The following is a 22,195-nucleotide window of genomic DNA, read 5'->3' as shown; positions in this document are numbered from 1 at the left end:
AAATTAAGTGGGTTTTATTTTGTGAACAATATAAGAACACACATTTTACAAGCATGTAATTGACTTCAGAAATAAAACTTTGAAGCTGGGTGTAGTGGTTCATACTTTTAAGGCCCACACTTGGGAGGCAAAGGCAGATGGATCTTTTAAGTTCAAGACCAGCCTGGTCTATAAAGCAAGTTCCAGGACAATTAGGGCTGTTAGAGAAACCCTGTCTCAAGAACACAAACAAGAAAAGAAATACATTTTTTGATCCATGAGTTTATCTACATCTGTAAGTCATAAAAAATCAGTTTATAATACATGAGACAATATAGACAAAATTCACTCCAACCAGTAGTTATGGCATGTATCACAGTTGCCACTGTAGCATGGAAGTCTGTATACATCTTGTGCTGACATTTGGAATGTTAAATCCCACTGTTGCAGGACTTTCTCTGTCCAGTCACATTAGGGCACTGGCAGACCTGTGATTGGACAAGAAAAGGGAGGCAGAGCTAGGAGTTTTGGGGACAGGGAGAGGTCACAGAAGAGAAGCCAACTTGGAGGCAGACAAACAAGATGATCCTGATCCCACGTGGTTTTAAACAGCCACAAGTAGCTAAGATTGTCACAAGGTTAGAATAATTAGGTCAAAGCTTTATCAATTGGTTCTGAAATTATTGTATTGGCACCTTGTAAATTGTGCTCTTGCTATATAAATCTGATTGGATAATTAAGCTTTGAGAGTCATGTTTCGGCTGAGTAGTGGTGGCACACGCCTTTAATCCCAGCACTCGGGAGGTAGAGGCAGGTGGATTTCTGAGTTCGAGGCCAGCCTGGTCTACAGAGTTCCAGGACAGCCAGGGCTATAACAGAGAAACCCTGTCTTGAAAAACCAAAAAAAAAAAAAAAAAAAAAAAAAACCACCAAAATTCATGTTTCTACTGGGTAACTAGGTGTGGAGATGGCTGATTGTGGGGTGTATGGGGCGTTGTGGTGAAGCGAGATGAACTCGCTAGCTGGGAGAGAGTAGCTCAGTGGTGAGAACATATGGAGTGGGACCCTGCTGGGACAGTGTTGTGGCTCACCAGTACCAGTACTAGAGCAGGGACTGGCAGGGCAGGAGAGATGGTAGCTTGATTTTTTTAATATTGCCTGCATCCCACAGTGCCTATGGACTATTCTCAGAGTAGCATCACTTAGCTATGCATTCTACCTAATGTTAGTTGCCAAATGTATGCATACCCACTTGTCAAATTACTTTTTTTTTTTTTTTTTTGAGAAAGGTCTAATGCTGGCCTCAAACTCAGTAAGTGGACAATGATTTCTGCCATCTCTGTGGCACGTGATAGTGGGCTCAAACTCACTGTATACAAGGCAAGCTTCATCACCAATGAATCATCACTGGCTGAGCTTCATCAGCAACCCCTTCATACTCTGCTTCTGGAGTTCATATTATGATAACTTGTTCTTGTTCTTCTTGATCTGACCTTTGAACTTCATAGCTTCAAATGGTATTCTACTAGAAAAATTAAAATTCTTCATAGTGCACCTTACTTTAATGCACATGATAACCCATGGCTAAGTTTACTGACAACTTAAACCATAAGTAAATTCACTGGGATTTGGCCATACTTTGTTATGTAAGGAAATCAGTTTCAAATATTGCAAAGTCTCAAAAGAACACACAATCATGTTTTTTAAAATCATTTTATTAGGAATAATTCCAAATGGGTTATGAAGAAAACTTATTCATTGAATTTGATGAGTTTTCAAAAAATTCTTAATGAAGATATGTTCATCAATAAACAGTAAAATACCAGTAGAACTATCATATACTGGGCAAAGAGTCAGGCTGATTCCAAAAGCAACATGCAACATAAAAAAGATAACAATATAAAGGAAGACAATCTGCTGAGTATTAAAAGTTATCTCAATATGAACTCTTTGCAACCAGCACAGAATTGGCTATCAAATCCAAACCACATCAAAGTTTGGCTGATAGAAGCCAGGAGTCAATAATGTGAGGGTGGTGGGGTGGGGGGATCCTCAGTACAAGAAAACTGAATAGTGTTTTGGACCACGGCCTTGGCCTGTACAAGCATTATTAGAAAAATCTTTTTGGCAAAGGGTAGAAATAAATACAAATGGAATGCTACATTTTTAAATCAGCAGACTGTCTGAGGAATGATAAAGGTCTCAGTAAAGTATCAAGGGAATAACTTTAAAACATTATTGTTTTGGGCTCAAAAACCACTCAGATCTGTCTAAAGGTGTCAGGATAGCTCTGTATCCAGGCATTTAGGTTCAAGGGAAGCATAATAATGGATACTTTTCTTTCCCAAGGAGAATTTCTCTTAAACCCAAGCATATTGCTAAATAGCAACATTGTTCTTGGTAAACAATAATTGGCAACAAAACAAGTTTTAAACGCTGTAATTTCTGCCCAAACCTGTCTCAGATATCCTTTAATAACCAAGATGCAAACTAATTTTGTTGTAACAAGCCTAGACCAATTCTATCAAACATGTCCTTGGTTAGATATCCAGCTTCATTTAACGTTTTGAAAGTTCATTTGACAGCCAATCCAGTCCCTCATACAGACCAGTTCCTTGTGTAGCACAAGTGGCTTGGACATACCACTGTGAAAAAAAGAACAAGAAAGCCCTTGATTAACAAGACAATACACAGTGCCATTTTTAAATGAAATATTAAGCTCCTCCCCATAAATGCCTAAGGGTACTACTGAGCCAGTGGTTACAAGTATACAAAAAAAGGTCACTGTATTAAATATAAGGAAATAAGTACTTACATCCCACAAACATGAACTTAATGTTCTAGCTAACTATACAGGTCATTCAACCTTCATCCTTCAGGTATGTTCTCACACCTCTTGCTTCTCACTCTACCCATTTAAAGCTCCATCTATTCCTCAATGAACTTATCAGTTTACCACTCCCCGACATAATCTGAGGAATAATGGGAAAATCTCAAACTACCTACATAATCCATAAGATCCTCATAAACTAAGGCAACACATGAGCCTGACACATGACATAAACTTTGATTTTTGTAGTGCTAAAGATCGTACTCAGGGCCCTGCATGTGCTAGGCAAGTCCTCTGCCATTAAGCCACATTCCCAGTGTAAAGGGGTAAACTTCTGAAAGATGTTTGTTGATACTTTTATTTTTAACAGAATAGTCTTCTTTCACCTTAGAATAAAATTTTATTTTCATGTTGCAAGGCCACAGGGTTTCTCTGTGTAGCCCTGGCTGTCCTGGAACTCACTTTGTAGACCAGGCTGGCCTCAAACTCAGAAATCCGCCTGCCTCTGCCTCCCGAGTGCTGGGATCAAAGGCGTGTGCCACCACACATGGCCAAGTTCTCTTATTGTGTATCTTTTTAAATCCATGTAGGACACTGCAACATGCTACACAACAAATAAATAGTATCTGTCATGCTGGCAAATTAGAGCAAAGCTCTTGTAAAGGACAGGACACTCAGTTTTCCGCAGTATCTTTTGCTTTTGTTTTTTTTTTGTTTTGTTTTGTTTTTTGTTTTTTTGTTTTTAAAAAAAAAACCAAGGTCTCATGTTTGTGATACAATTTATATGTATGGGGATATTGCCAATACATCAATCACTGATGTAAAATGTTAAGCTATTTGATAGCAGGCACAGTATTTCTTGTAATTTTGTATTCAAAATATCTTCAAACATGTATCAGTAGAGGTTTTTTCATAAGGTTTTCTTTTAAAGTCAATAAGCAAAGAGCACTGGACAGTATGATCTAAGTTACAATTGATACATCCTGGGCTTTTTATGAACAATCCAACATGCAGGGCTTAGTATGATTGCATGTTTGCAATCCTTGCACTGAGGAAAGAAAAGCAGGAGGCAGGTGGATGTCCTTAAGTTTAAGGCCAGCGCAGACTATATATTAATATATTATTATATTAATAGACTATTTATATTTAGTGAGCACCACCTAAAAAAAGCAAGCCAAGTATAAAGTCCTTGCTAAGTTGGAGATTCTATTCAGTGTTTGGGTGATTACCCTCACTTGCACAAGAAACATCTGGGTTCACACCCCAACACCACAGGGAATAGTAAAAATAAATAGCTGGAGAGCTATTTCAATGATACAAATTTAAGAATGTCTGTAACCTCTACATATTCAACTCAACATTGTTAATACATTAATACAGAAGATAAAATTAAAAATAAAATTTAAAAATAGAAAATCAGTATTTTTAAAAGCAACATTCAATGCAGTTAAAGAAAAGTCCTATAAATCACATTACCCTATTTTTACAAATGTCCTGTATGTTCAAAGGAAATAATTATTATACATTTAAACTGGGCCAACATGGCATATGCAGAGGTGACCAGATGTCTTTGAGTTTGAGGCCAGACTAGTCTACATAGTGAGTTCCAGTCCAGCCAAGACTACAAGTGAGACCCTACCTCCAAACAGTAACAACTACAACAATACTAACAGACAGCTGAGTATCAATCAGCCTACTTACCCCGACACTTCCCAGAGAGGAGCTTAGTGTCGCCTATCAATACTTACTGTTCTGTTTCGGAGAGACTGCAGACCTAGCTTGTCTGTCATCTCACTGATGGCCATAGCGTTTGGCAGATCCTGTTTGTTTGCAAAAAGGAGCAGCACTGCATCCTGCAGCTCATCTTCCAGAAGCTGGGGATAAAGGCTAAACCGTTAGCAGTTACCCATGGAAAGGCCAACCATGCACAACAGCCTTCCGAAGCATACATTTTATTTAACATTAAACAAGCTATTGAACACCAAGTAAATTTCTCTATGTAAATTTTTAAGCACTCTTAAAATCTCATATCCCTCAGTTTGAGCAAATAAAGATTTGCCTCTAAGAAAGGAGACATTTTTTGCTTTTGTTACTGTTTCTCCCCTAGACTAGCCTCAAAATTGAGATTTTGCTGTTTCTGCTTGCCAAGTGCTGAGAATCACAGGCCTGAGCTGCCATTCCTGCAGCACAGCTGTTTAAAGCCAATCATCCTCCATTCTATGGTTTATTTTATTTTTTTTTTTGGACTCCTATCTTCCAGTGCAAGAAGTGTACCAAAAACAGATCCATGTAGCTCTGATACATTCTATCCTGTGGAGATAACACACTCTGTGGAAGGCCTGGTCTTATGATTACCACACTTACATGAAATCTAAAAGAAGTGACTGTGGGCACAGAAGGCTTTCCTGTGCATTCTTAAGAACCTGGAAACAATATAGTTTCCCAAGTTTATTTCTACCTCTAAACTGTGTAGCCACTGACAGATCTCAACACTACACCCCTTGCAAACGATCAACTGGAAGTCTATACTCACCATTTTCTGCAGCACAGCTGCTCCTTCCTGGATTCTTTCACGATCATTGCTATCTACCACAAAAATGAGACCCTAGGGAAAATTTTTTCCAATAAATTTAAAATTAGTATAAATATACACTAAATATAAAATACCCACCAAAACAGTATCGAAAGTTATTTAGTTAGACTTGGGGTAGAAAATATGTTCTTGTGTCCTGGCCAGTTTTACCTCAAGTCATCAGAGGGGAAAAAACCTCAAGTAAGAAATGGCCTCCCTGCTGGGCGTGGTGGCGCACGCCTTTAATCCCAGCACTCGGGAGGCAGAGGCAGGCGGATTTCTGAGTTCGAGGCCAGCCCGGTCTACAAAAGTGAGCTCCAGGACAGCCAGGGCTATACAGAGAAACCCTGTCTCGAAAAAAACCAAAAAAAAAAAAAAAAAAAAAAAAAAAAAAAAGAAAGGAAGAAATGGCCTCCCACCATGGGATGCAGCTGTGGGCACTTTCTTCATTAGTTACTGACATAGAGGGCCCAGCCCGTGGTAGTGCTGTCCCGGGCTGATGGTTCTGAGCTGCTTTGATCATAGTGTTTCATCACAGCAGTAGTAACCGTAACTAAGACTGAGGGTTTACAAATAGAGTTGTTAAAAGTCTCTAACATGGGGCTAACAAGATAGTTCAGCAGGTAAAGGTGCATAATGACCTGAGCTTGATCCCCAGAACTCACATGGTGAAAGAGTAGATTCCTCCCAACAATGCAAGTTTTGTCTCAGAGGTACCCCCCCAAGACAGACAGACACAGAGAGAGAGAGAGAGAGACAGACAGACAGGCAGGCAGGCAGAGAGAGGAGGGAGGGAGCAAGGGAATGAGGGAGAGGGAAGTGATTTTAAATTAAAAAGAAAAAAGTTTCTGTTCAGGTTAATTTATGTCAGCTGATGCAATCTGACAGGAGGGAACTTCATAAAAAAAAGCCTCCATAAGATAAGGCTATAGGGGCTGGAGATGGTTGGAGATAGTTGAGAACACTGGTTGCTCTTGCAGAGTTTCTGAGTTCAATCCCAGCAACCACATGGTTGCTCACAACCATCTATTACTAGGATCTGCTGCCCTCATCTGGCATGCAGGTGTATATGCAAATAGATATTTAACAAAACAAAACAAACAAAAACAAAGATCAAGCTATAGGCAGGACTGTGGGGCATTTTCTTAACTAGTGACTGATGGATGAAGCCCCAAGCCCACTGTGGATGGTGCCCTCTAGGCTGGTGGTCTTGAATTCTATGAGAAAGCAGGCTGAGCAACCAAAACAGCAAACTGGTTAATAGCAACCTTCCATCAGCTCCTGCATCTAGGTTCCTGCCCTGCTGGAGTTCCTGTCCTGATTTCTTTTGATGATAAACCAATATATGGAAGCCTAAGCCAAATTAACCCTTTCCTCCCCAGATTGCTTTGGTCATGGTGTTTTACCATAGCAATAGTAACCCTAAGCCAGTCCTGTTAAAATAAAAACCAAATAAAACAGGAAGATAAGCTCAAGGCTTATATTGAAAACTAATTTAAGCAACATGTGATTTTAACCTATCAATCTTACTTCAAATCCAAAAAAAAAAAAAAACAACAAAAAACAAACCCAAAACATATATGCACACAGACAGACACACACACAAAGCATAAAAATCGAATTAACCAATGACTACCTTTCTCTACGCTAAGAGAAACAACTGTAGCCCTTTCCCCTTCCCTGCCATATTTAAGTAACAGGAGAGCTCCAGGTCTTTTGTGTAGCACAGAAGAGTAGAATGCTTGCCTAGCCTGCAAGCAGCTCTGGATTTGAGCTCTTACACTGAGCAAAACTGAGTCTGGTGTTACACTCCTCAGTGATCGCAACATTCAGGAAACAGAGGCAGGAGATCACAAGGACTATCAGCTACAGTGACGTCCAGGTTGCTACTATGGGCTATGTAAGAACCAGTCTCAAAAGTGAAGAAAATGAGCAAACAGAGGCAATGGTGAAGACAAAAGGAAAATAAACAAAGGATCCCCAAAATTATGAGTGATATTGATTAATGTATGCAGTAAAAGGCACATACAAAGTGTGAAATGGAGAGACAACACACTTTTCTTGTTCTAAAATAAATTGGAGAATTGGATAGTGGATACTAACACGTTGTTTTCAGGTGTGTGGTTATAAGAATAACTTCCTGATAGTTTAATCATCTTTAAGAAAAAGTATTTCATTAGTAATGCAAAAGAACTGTTTACATATAATTTCTTCCTCTTTAAGTTATATTTTATTTTTTTGAGATTAAAATATAATACATTATTTTTCCTCTTCCCTTTTCTCCCTCCAACATCTCCCATGTAACCCCAAACTCTCTGCTCTCTTTTAAATTCACGGCATCGTTTTCTTTGTTGTTGATGTGTATATTCCTAAATACATCAACTTAACCTGTTCAGTCAATAGTTTTTATATACTTCACCATAGGAACAAAAAAAAAATCTCGCTCTATAATGTAACCTGCTAACTCTCTAACTGGAAGAAACAAGCCCTAAGCAAACATCTCATGAAATTTTCAAGGATTACAAGATCAAAAGAAACTCATAACAAAAAGGTGGCAGTAAGAATTTAGAAGATATCTGCAAATATTACAATTTTTTTACAGAAAAAGAAGTGGCATTAGAAAACAACTGATTTGAGCTGGTGAGATGGCTCAGCGGTTAAGAAAACCTACTGCTCTTCCAAAGGTCCTGAGTTCAAATCCCAGCAACCACATGGTGGTGGCTCACAACCATCCATAACAAAATCTGATGCTCTCTTCTGGAGTGTCTGAAGATAGCTATAGTGTACTTACATATAATAAATAAATAAATATTAAAAAATAAATAAAATTTAAAAATAAAGAAAACAACTGATTTAAGACCTTCTTGAAAATTTTCAAACTGCACAGTATTTGAAATTCTCAGTTAATGAAACAGTAGTTAAACTACATCTCTGTTAAAAGTATGTACCTTGAGCCAGGCGTGGTGGTGGCGCACGCCTTTAATCCCAGCACTTGGGAGGCAGAGGCAGTTTTCTGAGTTTGGGGCCAGCCTGGTCTACAGAGTGAGTTCCAGGACAGCCAGGGCTACACAGAGAAACCCTGTCTCAACAAACCAAAAAAGTATGTACCTTATACTTAAATGTTTGGTTAAATAGTCTTTCCACAACTCTAACCCCTACAGAATTTTTTAATTTTATTTTTTTAATGGGTATGTGTGTGTGCCTGAGTGTTAAGTATGCACACAACAGGAGCCTGCAGGCAGGAGTCAGAAGGCATCAGATCCCCCTGAAACTGAAGTTACAGGTAGTTGTGCAACACCATTTGGGTGCTGGAAAGAAAACCCAGGCCTTCTGTGAGAGCAACTAGCACTTAACTGCTGAGCCATCTCTCCAGCCCCCCCAAACTCATTTTCTAACATTACATTTTCATTTTTTTTCTAAATGTAAATAATGTCATCAATTCCAAGTAACATTAGTTGAGGAAGATTTTAAGAATAAATTCTTTCTTGTTAACAGCCTAGGAACAACAGTATGGAAAAGCTAGGATTCTAAAAATAAGTTCATCTGCTAAGAAAAGATTACTTAAAAAGTCAAACAAATTGCGGGCAGCACAGGTGGTTCAGTAGTTAAAGAGTGCAAGTGAAGGACCTGGGTTCAGCTCCTAGCACCCACAGTAGTTCACAAGCACCGGTAATTCCAGTTCCAGGATATCCTATACTATCTGCAGGCACCAGACATGTATGTAGTACTCATACATGTATGTAGGCAAAAAACTGCATACACACAAAATAAAAATGAATCTTTTTAAAAATGCAAATAAATTATTTAGAAAAGCAAAAGAACTAGAATTATTTAATGAGGGGAGAGGAATTTACCACAATAAACAATTAGCTGTGTTTAAATTTTAAGAGTTAAAAAAAAAAAGCCAGGCGTGATGGCGCACACCTTTAATCCCAGCACTTGGGAGGCAGAGGCAGGTGGATTTCTGAGTTCGAGGCCAGCCTGGTTTACAGAGTGAGTTCCAGGACAGCCAGGGCTATACAGAGAAACCCTGTCTCGAAAAGTTAAAAAAAAAAAAAAAAAAAAAAAAGAGTTAAAAAAAATTAAATATTGAGAGTTAGAAGAACTGGTTAGGAATGCAAAGAATGTCAGCTTAAGCAGCTTAGCTGTAATTACACTAGCAGGCAAGCGCTCCCTAGGATGAAGAATGCTCTGGCAAGGAACAAAGCTAATCTCAAATTCATTGATTCACATGTCTTACAAAACATTAAGAACAAACATAGGGATAATACTATTGTTTTAAGGTTTAAAAATCAGCAAGATTGACATCATGCCTAATTTTGTTTCAAAAATATACTCCTTAAAATAAATATCTACAACCTACCTTAAAACAATTGGAGGTGCTAGCATGTTGCAATGAGTACTGGCTAAACACACTGACCATATTTAATAACTGATAATGCACTAGCTATACATGAATTCATTGTGATCACTTCTATTTCCAATCAGGCTCTTAAAGCCTTTACTTTTGCAAAATCTATCCAAAGCCATGTGAATGAACACATTTTTGTTTTTCAGTAATAAATTATGCCACTTATTTGACACTTAACACTTATCATACACTTACTTAATAAGAATGGACTTATACTACTCCAGCTAAGATTGTTGCAGTCACTCAACAAGTGTGTTCACTACTACCAAGCAACATACCCTAAGGAGAATAAGCACAACACTGCAAACCTGAAATACCCCAAATTTTACTATACTACTTCAAAAAATTCTCAACTCTGGTAGTGAACAAAACCTGATGTGCAACCGTCATATGGTAAAATGTAGGAGAGACACAAGAACTGAGAGCAGGTTACCAACAGCAAGGAACTCCTCAATCACTTGCAGCCTTAGCTGACCTGGAACTTGCTTTGTAGACAGGCTGGACTCAAGCTTCCCAAGCCCTTCTAAGTGCTACAATTACAGGTCCCTGCCATGGCAGCCCAGCTACAGCGCCTCAGTCTTGAAGCACTTCTAAGTGTCAGGCTCCTCACACTTAGAAACCCCTGCACACTGCTGCATGTCTGCAATACCAATGCTCAGGGGAGAAAGAAAAAACAAAAATGAAACCACAAGATCAGGAGAACTAGAATAGTTGCTCTCACCAGAAAATAATTTTGTCCCTGGGGAGGTTTTTGGCAAATGTGCAAGCATTTGTAGTTGTCACCACTTGACTGGGAAGGTGAGCTGTTACTAGCATTTAATAGGCAGACACTAAGAATACTGCTAGTCACACGAAAGAGGCCTCCCCACAATTCAACAATGTCAATAGAGCTGCTGTTTTAATAACTCAAACTAGCAAACTCAAGACCACAAGAGAACATGCTAGAAGTATAAAATCTAAGAAGCTTGTCCCATTGACTCAGTCTGAATTTTAAGCCAGTACCCAGGTGATTGGTATGCACACTCAATGCTAGGACAATGAGGCTGCTGGGCTTACATGTCCAAGGTTCTGACCTATCATTGGACACTGGAGAGTTTTCAAAACTCCCCCAGTGGTCCAAAATTGAGCCAAATTTCTAATCTACACTTCTAACCTACACAATTAGTAAGATCTTTTTCATGCCAACATATCCTATATAATATAAAACTGGCCTTACAAATTAACAAAGCACATTGTGCTAAATCAAGTTCTACCATTGTCTTATTAGAGCCACTGTAATACATACCTTAATCTCAAAATTAAGGTTAAAATAAAAAGAACTACTGATAAAATAATTCATTCTTTTTGTTTGTTTGTATTTTGGGAATTTTTTTGGAGGGGAGGGTTCAAGACAGGATTTCTCTCTGTGGCCCTGTCTGTCCTTAAACTCAGAGATCCACCTGCCTCTGCTTCTAAGGGCTGAAATAAAGGTGTGTGCCACCACACCAGACCTGCAATAATTTATTCTTGAGAACTCAATCACTTCCATTCTAAATCTTACCAGAGCAGCTACATTTAGTTCTTCCTCACGACACAACTGAACTTTCAAAGCACCAGTCAGAGAATACTAAAGAATAAGACTGGTGATGAGAAGAATGTAAACTCCGTGTAAACATTCAGTATAAAATCAATAAATTAAAGTTACAAATATATGGCATTTCTCACCTGGGTATTCTGGAAGTAATGCCTCCAGAGAGGCCTAATTTTATCTTGACCACCAACATCCCATACTGTGAAACAAATGTTCTTATATTCTACTGTTTCCACATTAAAACCTGTAAGAAAAAAACCAAAATAATCACTGTGCATAATAAAGTACCACAAAAATAAACCCTTTAATGTTGAATTCTCTTAGATTAGCTTGTTAAGTTTTACCAATATCATCTCTACAATTAACAAAAACAAAATTTAATTTCTCACTGTATAAAATCATCTATAGATTTTCTTACCAATGGTAGGAATGGTGGTGACTATTTCCCCTAATTTCAGTTTATACAGAATTGTCGTCTTGCCAGCAGCATCCAATCCAACTAGAAGAAAACACCACAGATTTAAAAATCTGATCATACATATACATAAGGAAGCAATTCAACAATTTAGTTTCAAAGTAAAAGTTAACTGCTTGATACATAAGTTGAGTTAAATGTAATTTCTCTCATTTCTGCACCGCCCTCCACATCAACACTTCCCAAAATCCTTTTTTCTCTTTAGACCTACAGACCGATGGTTTCCTATCTGTGCCGCAACACCTTTGGGGGAAGGAGTCTAACAACCCTTTTACAGGGGTTGCCTAACACCATCTGCATAGCAGATGTTTGCATTACAATTCATAACAGCATGAATTTTACAGTTATGAAGTAGCAGTGAAAATAATTTTATGATTAGGGGTCACCACAACATGAGGAACTGTATGAAGGGGTCTCAGCATTAGAAAGGTTAAGAACCGCTCCTGTAGACAGAGAAAAAGAGTATCTGGCAGACTTGAGTTCGGACCTCTGGGCACTGTGCCACTAACTAGCTGAGTGCCTTTGTTTGGAGAAAGGGTCTTTTATGTATCCCAGAGGGGCCTCTAACTCATTATGTGGCTAAGGATGCCCTTTAACTCTTGATATTCCTGCCTCTATATTCCTGAATACTAGTGCTAGGATTATAGGCAACCTGTGCCTGTTAAGAATGGAAGAAGCCAACATAGTATACCAACTATGCTACATCTCCAGATGAAAAAAATTAATCCTTTGTTTGGTATTTACACATTATATCTTGAACAAATGCTCTTCAAGCTGGAAAGATGACTTTAGTAGTTAAGAGCAATACTAGTTCAGTTCCTGGCACCATCAGAGGGCTCACAAGTACTTGTAAGTCCAGCTCTAAGGAACCTAATGCCTTCTTCAGGTCTATACTCATGTGTACAACCAACAAATGAACACACATATACACATAGTTAAAAATTAAGTGTGGTCAGGCAGTGGTGGCGCACGCCTTTAATCTCAGCACTTGGGAGGCAGAGGCAGGAGGATTTCTGAGTTTGAGGCCAGCCTGGTCTACAGAGTTCCAGGACAGCCAGGGCTATATAGGGCTATATAGAGAAACCTAGTCTCAAAAAAAAAAAAAAAAAAAAAAAAAGAAAAAAAAAAGTGTGAAATCTGTCTTTTAGAAAGCTGGTAATGCTAAGGGTAACATATATAACTATGTCCAGTCTCCTGAGACTAATTTTGCCACCACCTTAATCTATATCAACATCAAATATGCATAAGTAAGATTCAAAGTCTTGATTTGTGTTATAAAAATGGTCCTATTATATTCTTCTCTAATTCTTAATTTTGTTGTCTTGTTTTCTGAACCAGGATCTCATGTAGCCCATCCTGACCTCAAATTCATATTGTACCAAAGCTGGCTGGGATATCCTGATCCTTCTGTCATTATCTCTGAAGTGCTAAAATTACAGGGATGTGCTAAATTATGTCTCTGTTCTTAATCCATGAGACACAGTTAAGTAGGGGAATATGCTTGTTTATGGGATATAACATATAAACCTCTATTATAGTAGTAGTGAAGAACAAATTAAATGTGTTTAAGTATAATTCTCAAAACCTACATCTTTTGTATACTAAAGCTCTCATAAATAAAAGATCAATAACTAATAACTTAATTGAATTTATTTTTGTTTTGTTTTATGAGACATGGTTTCTCTGTATAGTACCGGCTGTCCTCGAACTCAGAGACCTGCCTGCCTTTGCCTCCTGAGTGCTGGGATTAAAGGCCTGTGCTTCCACTCTTGGCCCTACTTTTTTTTTTCTTTTTTCTTTTAAAGAACATCTCATTTGGCTGCATGCACTTATTTTATCCCAGAATTTAAAAGATTTGTAACTAAATCAACTGAGTACTAGTTTAGGCAAAACTACCTACTTAATGTTTAACTCAAACCACAACTTAACATGTGAAAACAATGCTAACAGGTTTTAGCTTCACTCATCCAAGTTTATATTCCTGGGCAATTAGGTGTGACTTTTTTCACATGTAATGAAAAGCTACAGGAATTGGATTTCCACCTATAATATAGCCTTTTCTACTCTGTATTCTGCAAACAGTAGCATCTCTCTGGAGATGCTGTTTAAAAGAAAAGAAAGTTACCACTCCTCTTGGTAGCAACAGAAAAGGCTTAGGGCTTGTCAGCATGAACACGGTTTATACTCCCTCCAGTATTAAGAATCTACCTTTGCTAGTGTGGGAGGAGAAGGGGTGTGAAGGGGGTGGAGAAGGATGGGAATCGAGCAGCAACTCGTTTTCTTATACTAATGCTCTCTAACTGAACCCTAACTCCCATAACAGTTTTCTTCCTTCCAATGTACTATGACATATATTAGTCAGAATGACTAGTTTATCCTTACTTACAGACCCTACAAAGGTTAGTTAACTTCTCACAAGGGTTAGTTAACAGTTACACAAAATGTTTTCTCAAATATGCAACAGTATCAAATCTGAGGGTGGTAGCTAAATGGTAACTTCAGCAAAAAAAAAAAAAGGGGGGGGGGGGAGAAAGGAGCAAAACCCAATCAGATCTTTCAATTCTTCTATGAAGAGTTCTTTTTTTGATTTATTTATTTATTATATATGTAAGTACACTGTAGCTGTCTTCAGACACACCAGAAGAGGGAGTCAGATCTCATTACGGATGGTTGTGAGCCACCATGTGGTTGCTGGGATTTGAACTCAGGACCTTCGGAAGAGCAGTCGGGTGCTCTTACCTGCTGAGCCATCTCTCCAGCCCCCTTATGAAGAGTTCTTGTAAGACTCTTTTGGGTGATTATGATCAAATTTTATTAACATCAAAATTCACTTTAGGGCCAGATGGGGTGTCACACCTTTAATCCCAACACTTGGAAGTCAGAGGCAGGTGAATCTCTGAGTTTGAGTCTATACACAAAGCTGTTCACAAATATGCACAATGACATTATTCATGAGAACTAAAAATAACTATGAATAACCAACTTCCACCAACTGATAGGTAAATGCATAAACAAACTACGGTTTTCTACATGATGGAATTACCATTTGGCCACAAAACATCACAGAATGCTAATACATGTTACACAAACTTTGGAAGAAAAAAAACCATGCCAAGTGAAAACACCAGAAGTAAAACAGCCATATATTATCCATTCCTTCAGCTAAAATACCCAGAGCAGAAAAAGCACACAAAGTGATTAGTGATTGCCATGGTCAAAGAGGGAAGTGAGAATGACTGATAAAAAAGTCATGGGATTTCATGAAAATACTCCATCTGACAGTTGCAACTGTTACACAACTTTGTAGACATAATAATGATTCTCTAGGAGTGGCACTTTTTTTTTTAAATCACTGTTTAATTATTTGTGTGTGAGTTTCTATATGTATGTGTGCACGCATGCACAGAGTGGTGTGAAGGTCAGAAAACAGCTTGCAGGAGTCAATCCTGTCCTTCCATCATTCCACTCTAGGGACAAATTCCAGTAGTCAGGCTTGGCAGCAAAGGCCTTAATCTGCTGGGCCATCTTGAAGGCATTCACGAATTCAAACCTAGCCTAGGCTTTATGCGACCTTGTCTCACAAAACACCCACCAACTTAAGAAAGCTAATTCTGATGTCAGAGCTCTCAAATAGTATTATATACTGTGATGTTATCTTAAAGATGTTAAGACTATTATATCTTAATATTTTATTTAATTCCTCAGGGATTTGACCAACTAGACAGAAACTGGACCAAACAGATACAGAAAAATAAATTGAGGCTTTGCCAAAATTAATGTTTGGATTTTGGTTCTACCCAACATAATTGAGGGGTATTTTCTTTTCATGAATGAATTAATTAGAAACACATTATCAAAGGCTAGCAATTATGTTTACAAATAGTGGCTTATGAAAAATGCTTGCAATTTATTAAGTAAAAAGGGAACACAAACAATTTTAGAGGAATAAAGCTTTCTAAAATGTGGAGAATAAATGTGACAAGTAGGGACAGGAGCAAGCAGGTCCGGGGCAAAAGGGAGAAAGGGAAGGGGGGAAAAATTTGTAAAAAAAAAAAAAAAAAATTTGTGACAAGTAAGTACTGAAGAGATGCTCACTGGTAAGCATCCTAGAGGAGACTGGAGTTCAATGCCCACATAAATTATGTAATAATGGTGAAAGGTTGAATTACAAGTTATGATCACTTTTTTTCATGTCTAAATTGAACTTAAAAACAAACCAAAAAAAAAAAAAATAAAAAAATAAAAAATCAGAGCCGGGCAGTGGTGGCGCATGCCTTTAATCCCAGCACTTGAGAGGCAGTGGCAGGCGGATTTCTGAGTTCCAGGAGAGGCCAGCCTGGTCTACAGAGTGAGTTCCAGGACAGTCAGGGAAACCCTGTCTCCAGAAACAAACAAACAAACAATCAGAACCCAGAATTACCTAATAAAATGATATATAAAATAGAACATCTATCACTCTAACTTAAAGCCTCACGTATTAGTACAATTTTATTACTTATTAATATATTTTTAAATGAGCAAATGGAGGCTCCGTCCCAGTACTCAGGAGGTAGGACAGAAATTGAAGGCCATCCTTAGCTACATAGTGGCCAGCCTGGGCTACGTAATTACATGAGACCCTGTCTCAAAGAACTTGCAAGATGGCTCAGTAAGTAGAGACATTTTATCCCCAGAAGCATTCTCACCAAGTCCAAAGAAAATAGATTAAAATTAGCAATTCCTCTACAAATATATTAGTAATTTCAGAAAAAAATTAAATACTCATTTGCCAAAAGTACACCTTTTCATAGACAGACATACATACAGACAGATATACAGACAGACCTAGCTTACAATTCAGAGCTACTGCTCTCTAACTCTGGCTACCTGAGTACTCTAAGACAAAAGCAGGTGGTCCTCGAGTTTAAATGTAATATTATTCAAACAAGTAAGCTTTCCTTATAAATACCTAGTGCATCATTTCTGTTGGTCAATTGCCTCTAAGACGTTACATTCAATACATTGTATTGGCTATGTATTTGTTGTGTCTGAAGCACAGTGTCCCCCTGTCCCAGCCTTCTCAGTGCTTCATTATGGGCACTGACCATCATGCTAGCCCTGGCTAGGCTTTTTTTTTTTTTAATTATGGTTAACTATTAGCCATATCTTCCAACATCTCAAATTAACCTTGGGGGATTAGCTAGTACATAAATTAAGTTTTCATTTCCACAGTAGTTAGGCAAACCAGACACACTGGCTAACTGTCTTTTTTTTTTTTTAAGATTTATTTATTTATTATGTATACAGTGTTCTGCTTGCATGTATGCCTACAAGCCATTAGAGGGCTCCAGATCTCATTATAGATGGTTATGAACCACCATGTGGTTGCTGGGAATTGAACTCAGGACCTCTGAAAGAGCCTCTAAGCTCTTCACCTTTGAGCCATCTCTACAGCCTTAATTATTGTTTCTTTATACACTTCTAAACAGTAATCTAGGGCTGGAGAGATGGCTTAGGGGTTAAGAGCACTGACTGCTCTTCTGAAGGACCTGAGTTCAAATCCCAGAAACCACATGTTGGCTCACAACCATCCGTAATGAGATCTGATGCCCTCTTCTGGTGTGTCTGAAGAGAGTTACAGTGTACTTACATACAATAATAAATAAATCTAAAAAAAACAAAACAAAACAGTAATCTAGGAGCACAGATGTAGTTCAATGGTTATGTAGAGACCCTGATTTTGATCCCCAGAACTCCCCCACCACCACCAAAAAAAAGAAGAGCCTATTTATGAAAGAGAAGAAAACAAAACAAACCGATCATTTAGGGTGAGGCTAGGCTAGAGTACATGAACAAGGTTCCAGTCTCAAAACCATACCACAAAGTAAACACATACACACACACAGAAGCAGAGCACATGTGCACACATTTATATAGAACAATTCATTAACTAGAATTCCCAATACTCAAATGGGAAAAGTTATCATAAAAGTGATTATTAATGACAAAGTCAATCACTCATAAAGCCACAAAGACAAAAACCAAAACTCAAAACGTAGGAATTACCAGACTTCCAAACTACTGTGTTCCCAGTTCACACACAGAACCGACATTTATACTTCCTCTGACGAGTTACCATGAAAGGTGACTCTATGACTAGACTGCTTTTAAACAAGGAAAACAGTATTTCTACATTACAGTATAAAGTAAGAACAGCAAAGCGAGGGCATTCATCCCATGGCTGCCTTTCAGTTCTCAATCTGCTGGTTTACTACCTTTGCTCTTTCAAACTAATTTTATCTAGCTGGGTCGGATAATAATAAAATTAGAAAGTCAACTTTTAGAAATCATTTTTTTAAGCCAGATAGTTCTAAAGAACCTTAATTAAGCTATTAAAAAAAAAAACACTGTTTAAGAACTGCTTCTCAGTAACAGGTTTTATTGCCCAGCAGAGACCATTTAATTGGGCACAAGCATGACAAGTGTACACCTGTAATCCCAGCACTTGGCAGGCAGAGGGAGGTGGCTATCTATGAGTTTAAGATCCATCTGGTCTACAGAGCTACACAGTGAGTTCCAGGACAGCCAGGGCTATATAGAGAGACCCTGATGTCATTTTAAAACAAAAAGAATAGCAAACCTGAGTGAGTAAATACTTAAATAAAAAGAGTAAACCCAAACCGTGACTTCCACCCCTTCCGTAATCTCAGCTAGCTAAATGCTTGTCTACTTCCATTCTCTTTCAATCAGGATGGACAGGAGAGTTTCTCAAACATAGTACAGTGCTTAAACCATCATTTCACGCTTCTCCCTCCATCCCTTTAGCCATCACAAGACTCTGACAATGACAGTAACATCGACAATAAATTCTTTATTTTTCAGTAACACAATCCTGTACTGGATAATCTCTAAGAAACCCATTTATCACAGTGCAAAGTCCTCCCTTTGACTTCAGCCTTTTTCATACTGCCAATTTCTAACCAATTAAAGCTTAAATAACAGTCTGCCCTCCTAAAATAATTGTCCTTTTCATAAAGAGTATCTGCAAAACTATGAAAGAAAACATTTTCACTTAGCTTTGTGAATGGATCTCGCACAATTGTTTTTATGAATTGTAAAGAAGCTGAACAAACTAACAATAGCCAATTTGTACAGCCACGCTCTGCAGCACTACGGAAACTGAAGCGCTCCATAGGAGTGGGTGCTCAAAATAACCCTTTGCTCCTCACACTCAACAAGCGTCAACATTCAGTGTTCTCGGGGCTTTTTAAAAGGCGTCATTCAGGTCCTTGCAACTCAGCTGTGAGGTAGACTGCTGTACTAAGGAGAGGCCACTTTACAATGCCCAAGCGAAAGGCCTCCGCTGGGCAATAAAACCTGTCACAGCGAGGCAGCTTTTTAAACAAACGATTTTTTTTTTTTTTTGTAGCTCAATTGAGGTGCTTTACAACTATCCGTTTAAAAAAAAAAAAGATTTCGTCTCTAAAAGCTTTTGGATTTTATTATTATCCAGGCCAAATGGATAAGATTCGTATGAAAGAGCAAAGATAGCAAACCAAACAGGTTTAGAACTGAAAGACAGCCATGGGATAACTTTCATTTTCACAGAATAGGCTTCATAATCACGAGAAAAGAAAGTCGAATCCAGAGCAAGGCAAAGTTAAGCAAAGTGAGCTCAGAAGTCTCCGGACTTTTTTTCCGAATCTTGGGTAGCACCAAGTGTGACTTCGCCACAGTGGGCCTGGTCACTTCCTGCCCCAGGCGGCTCCTGGCCCGGGCCACATACCGATGGTTGTGTGCACAGGGCGTACACGACCAAGAAAGGGGGAGGAGGAGGAAGGCTGGAATAGGCCAGCTTCACTCTCGACCGCTGCCCACCGCCAGGGAAGTGAGGTGGAAGGAAGATTGCACCCTGAGAACGGCACCTTTAGAATGAGCTCCGCCAGTGTGAGCTAACCCTACATCTATCTCCGCTCAATCTCCCCAGGCTCTCAATTACAGCAGGAAGAGAAAGGCACGTAAAGCCAGGAGCGAGGAAATCTGGCCCAACTCTCTGGCTCAGCCTCTGTGGGAAACAAACCCCTCGCCCCTCGCCCCCATTGTTCCCCGAACGATGCTTCTTGATCGCCCTCCCCCACCGCAGCCGGAGAAGGCTGGGCGCCGGGCCACCGGCTGGCGAAGACACATGGCCTTCCCCGGCCCCGGTCCCTCACTCACCCATCAAAATGCGCATCTGCTTCTTGCCGAACAGGCGCGAGAAGAGAGAGGAGATGGTGAGGCCCATAGCGGTGGTGGCACTTGACGGTCAAAAGGAGGGGGTCTGGTGCGCCCTCGGGCCTTCACGGTTCCGGCTCACAACCGAGTGGGCGGAGGAGAAAACGCTGAAGACCTGTCTCGCTGGCTGGAGTGTCGGCGAAGCCGCGGGACAGGACGTAGCGGGACCGGGACCTGCTAGGCGTCTGGTGCGGTGGCTCCGGCGCGGCGTTAAGTGTTCGGCTGTGCCACGTCACACGGCGGCCGCGGAGACTCAGGCGGCGGCCCGCCCGCTCCAACGCGGACAGAATCGCGTCAGCGCTGCCCCACCCCCCTGCGTTGCAGGCGCCGCCCGGGCCACCGCGCCTGCGCGCAATGGGCCTGAGCCCGCTACGCCGACGTGCGAACTACCGGACGTGGAGCCCAGCGAAGACGGTTGGCACAGGCAGACGGAAGGACAGGCGGGCTCCCATGAGTCCTTGCTGCATCTCGTCCAATGGGGTTCGAGGTGAGTGGCTTCCGCCCGGATGAATAGTAGTAGTCCAAGGTTCGGGTAGGCGAGATGTGCATTGTGGGCTGAGTGGTGACGTTCTTGCTGACCTCTGGGTGACTTCTTCACGGGAGCCTCGGTGGTTTCCCACTCCCACAAATGTAATCAAATCTTGCAAGCAACCAGTAAGTTTGTCACAATGAAGGAACGAAGATGGACCCTGTTTTAATAAAAAATTTCCAGGCTGGGTAGGGACATGCGATGAGACGGATTTCATGTGAAATATCCTTAGTAGCTCGCTGCTCACAGCAAGCAGGGATAGGAGATCCAAAGACAACCCGCACAACAAAGGAAAGTCTTTACTCGCATAGACTTAATTTTATTCATTTTTTGAAAAAAACTTATAGACATCTAAAGTATCCCTCTAAGGATAAAGGGGTCTCTGATTTTTGCAGTTGGGTGAAAGTATTAGTAATTAAAGCGTGGCTGGCCTTCACAAGGGCAGCATCTGATTCTAGCTTCTCCAGAGAGAATTAAAAACAGACCTGCTGGCAGAGTAAAGGTGGAAAACTCCTAGGCATGACGCCAAGAATCATCAGAATGCTATGACGGTTTTCCATCCGCTTCCAGTACTGAGGATGGAACCCAGGATTTCAAAGCTTGCTAAGAGCGTTCTACCACTGTGGACAGTTTTCCTTTTGAGATGACAAACTGCTCTCGAATTTGTGATCCTCCTACATCACCCTCCAGAATGGCCAGGTTTCTTGGCTTGTACCACCACACCCAGTAGAGTACTAATTTTTTGAGAGGTCAACTAAAGACTGCGTTTCTGAAACAGGAACCTTGTCTGTCCTATTCATTCCTATTATTCCCAGAATAATAATGAAGAATTTACTACCGTTTTACTGGTTACAAAATACGATGTAGGGGGGAAGCAAATTATCTAAGAATGTCACCTTATAACTATTGCTAAAGTTTACCGTTAGTAGCGCCCACAATCCTACCCTTCCTAGTTAGTGTTCACCAGCTCTTAAGTATTTTCTCTAGGAAGGTACTTTTTGTTTGAGCAGTTCTCTATTTCTTAGGTTCAATGTGTGATGTCTTCTGTTCAGAAATAAGGCTTCCTATTTAATGTTATTGGCAAGAGCCCACCGTTCCTCTTGTCTGAAAGCATTAAGGAAACAGAGAACTTGGCATACTGCAAATAATGACAGGGATATGACCTATAAACTATGGTATATCCACACTCTAGGATAATATGAGGAATTAAAATAAATCAGAACTATACACAGTATCCTAATAAAAATATCTCCAAAGTAGCTTTAGTGGAATGGAGGACAAATAGTAAATACAGTAAGGTGATATGAAAATAGATTTTTAGGGATATAGCTCAGTTAATGAAAGTCTTGTCATAAAAGCTTTGAGTTTATTCATTCCCCACAGATGGGAGGTGGTGACAGGATGATGAGAAGACCAAGGATATGCTCCACTGCAGAGTACAGGCTGCAGGGGCCAGCCTCAAGTACATGAGACTGACTCTAAAACAAAACACACGTTTCTGCCATCTGTGATAAGGCACATTTGTAATCCCAGCTCTTGTCAGATAGAAAGTGGAGGATCAGGAAGACAAGGTTAT

The 22,195-nt window shown here is 39.7% G+C and overlaps 1 protein-coding gene across 1 annotated transcript; it reads right to left on the bottom strand.

The window, feature by feature from the left end:
* Positions 1-1,677: 1,677 nt before the first annotated feature.
* On the bottom strand, positions 1,678-20,386 carry Arf4 (ADP-ribosylation factor 4). Its single transcript, NM_007479.4, has 6 exons — positions 20,034-20,386; positions 11,781-11,861; positions 11,497-11,606; positions 5,343-5,414; positions 4,558-4,683; positions 1,678-2,624 (listed from the first exon to the last, which is right to left on the bottom strand). Exons 1-6 carry the CDS (start codon positions 20,098-20,100, stop codon positions 2,538-2,540), a joined length of 543 nt encoding a protein of 180 aa, NP_031505.1. The 5' UTR covers positions 20,101-20,386; the 3' UTR covers positions 1,678-2,537.
* Positions 20,387-22,195: the final 1,809 nt, after the last annotated feature.

Source organism: Mus musculus, chromosome 14 (genome assembly GCF_000001635.26).
Source record: "Mus musculus strain C57BL/6J chromosome 14, GRCm38.p6 C57BL/6J".
NCBI classification, from domain to species: Eukaryota; Metazoa; Chordata; class Mammalia; order Rodentia; family Muridae; genus Mus; species Mus musculus.
Note: the sequence above shows the minus strand (reverse complement) of the source record. Positions and strands in the feature narration are given on the sequence as shown.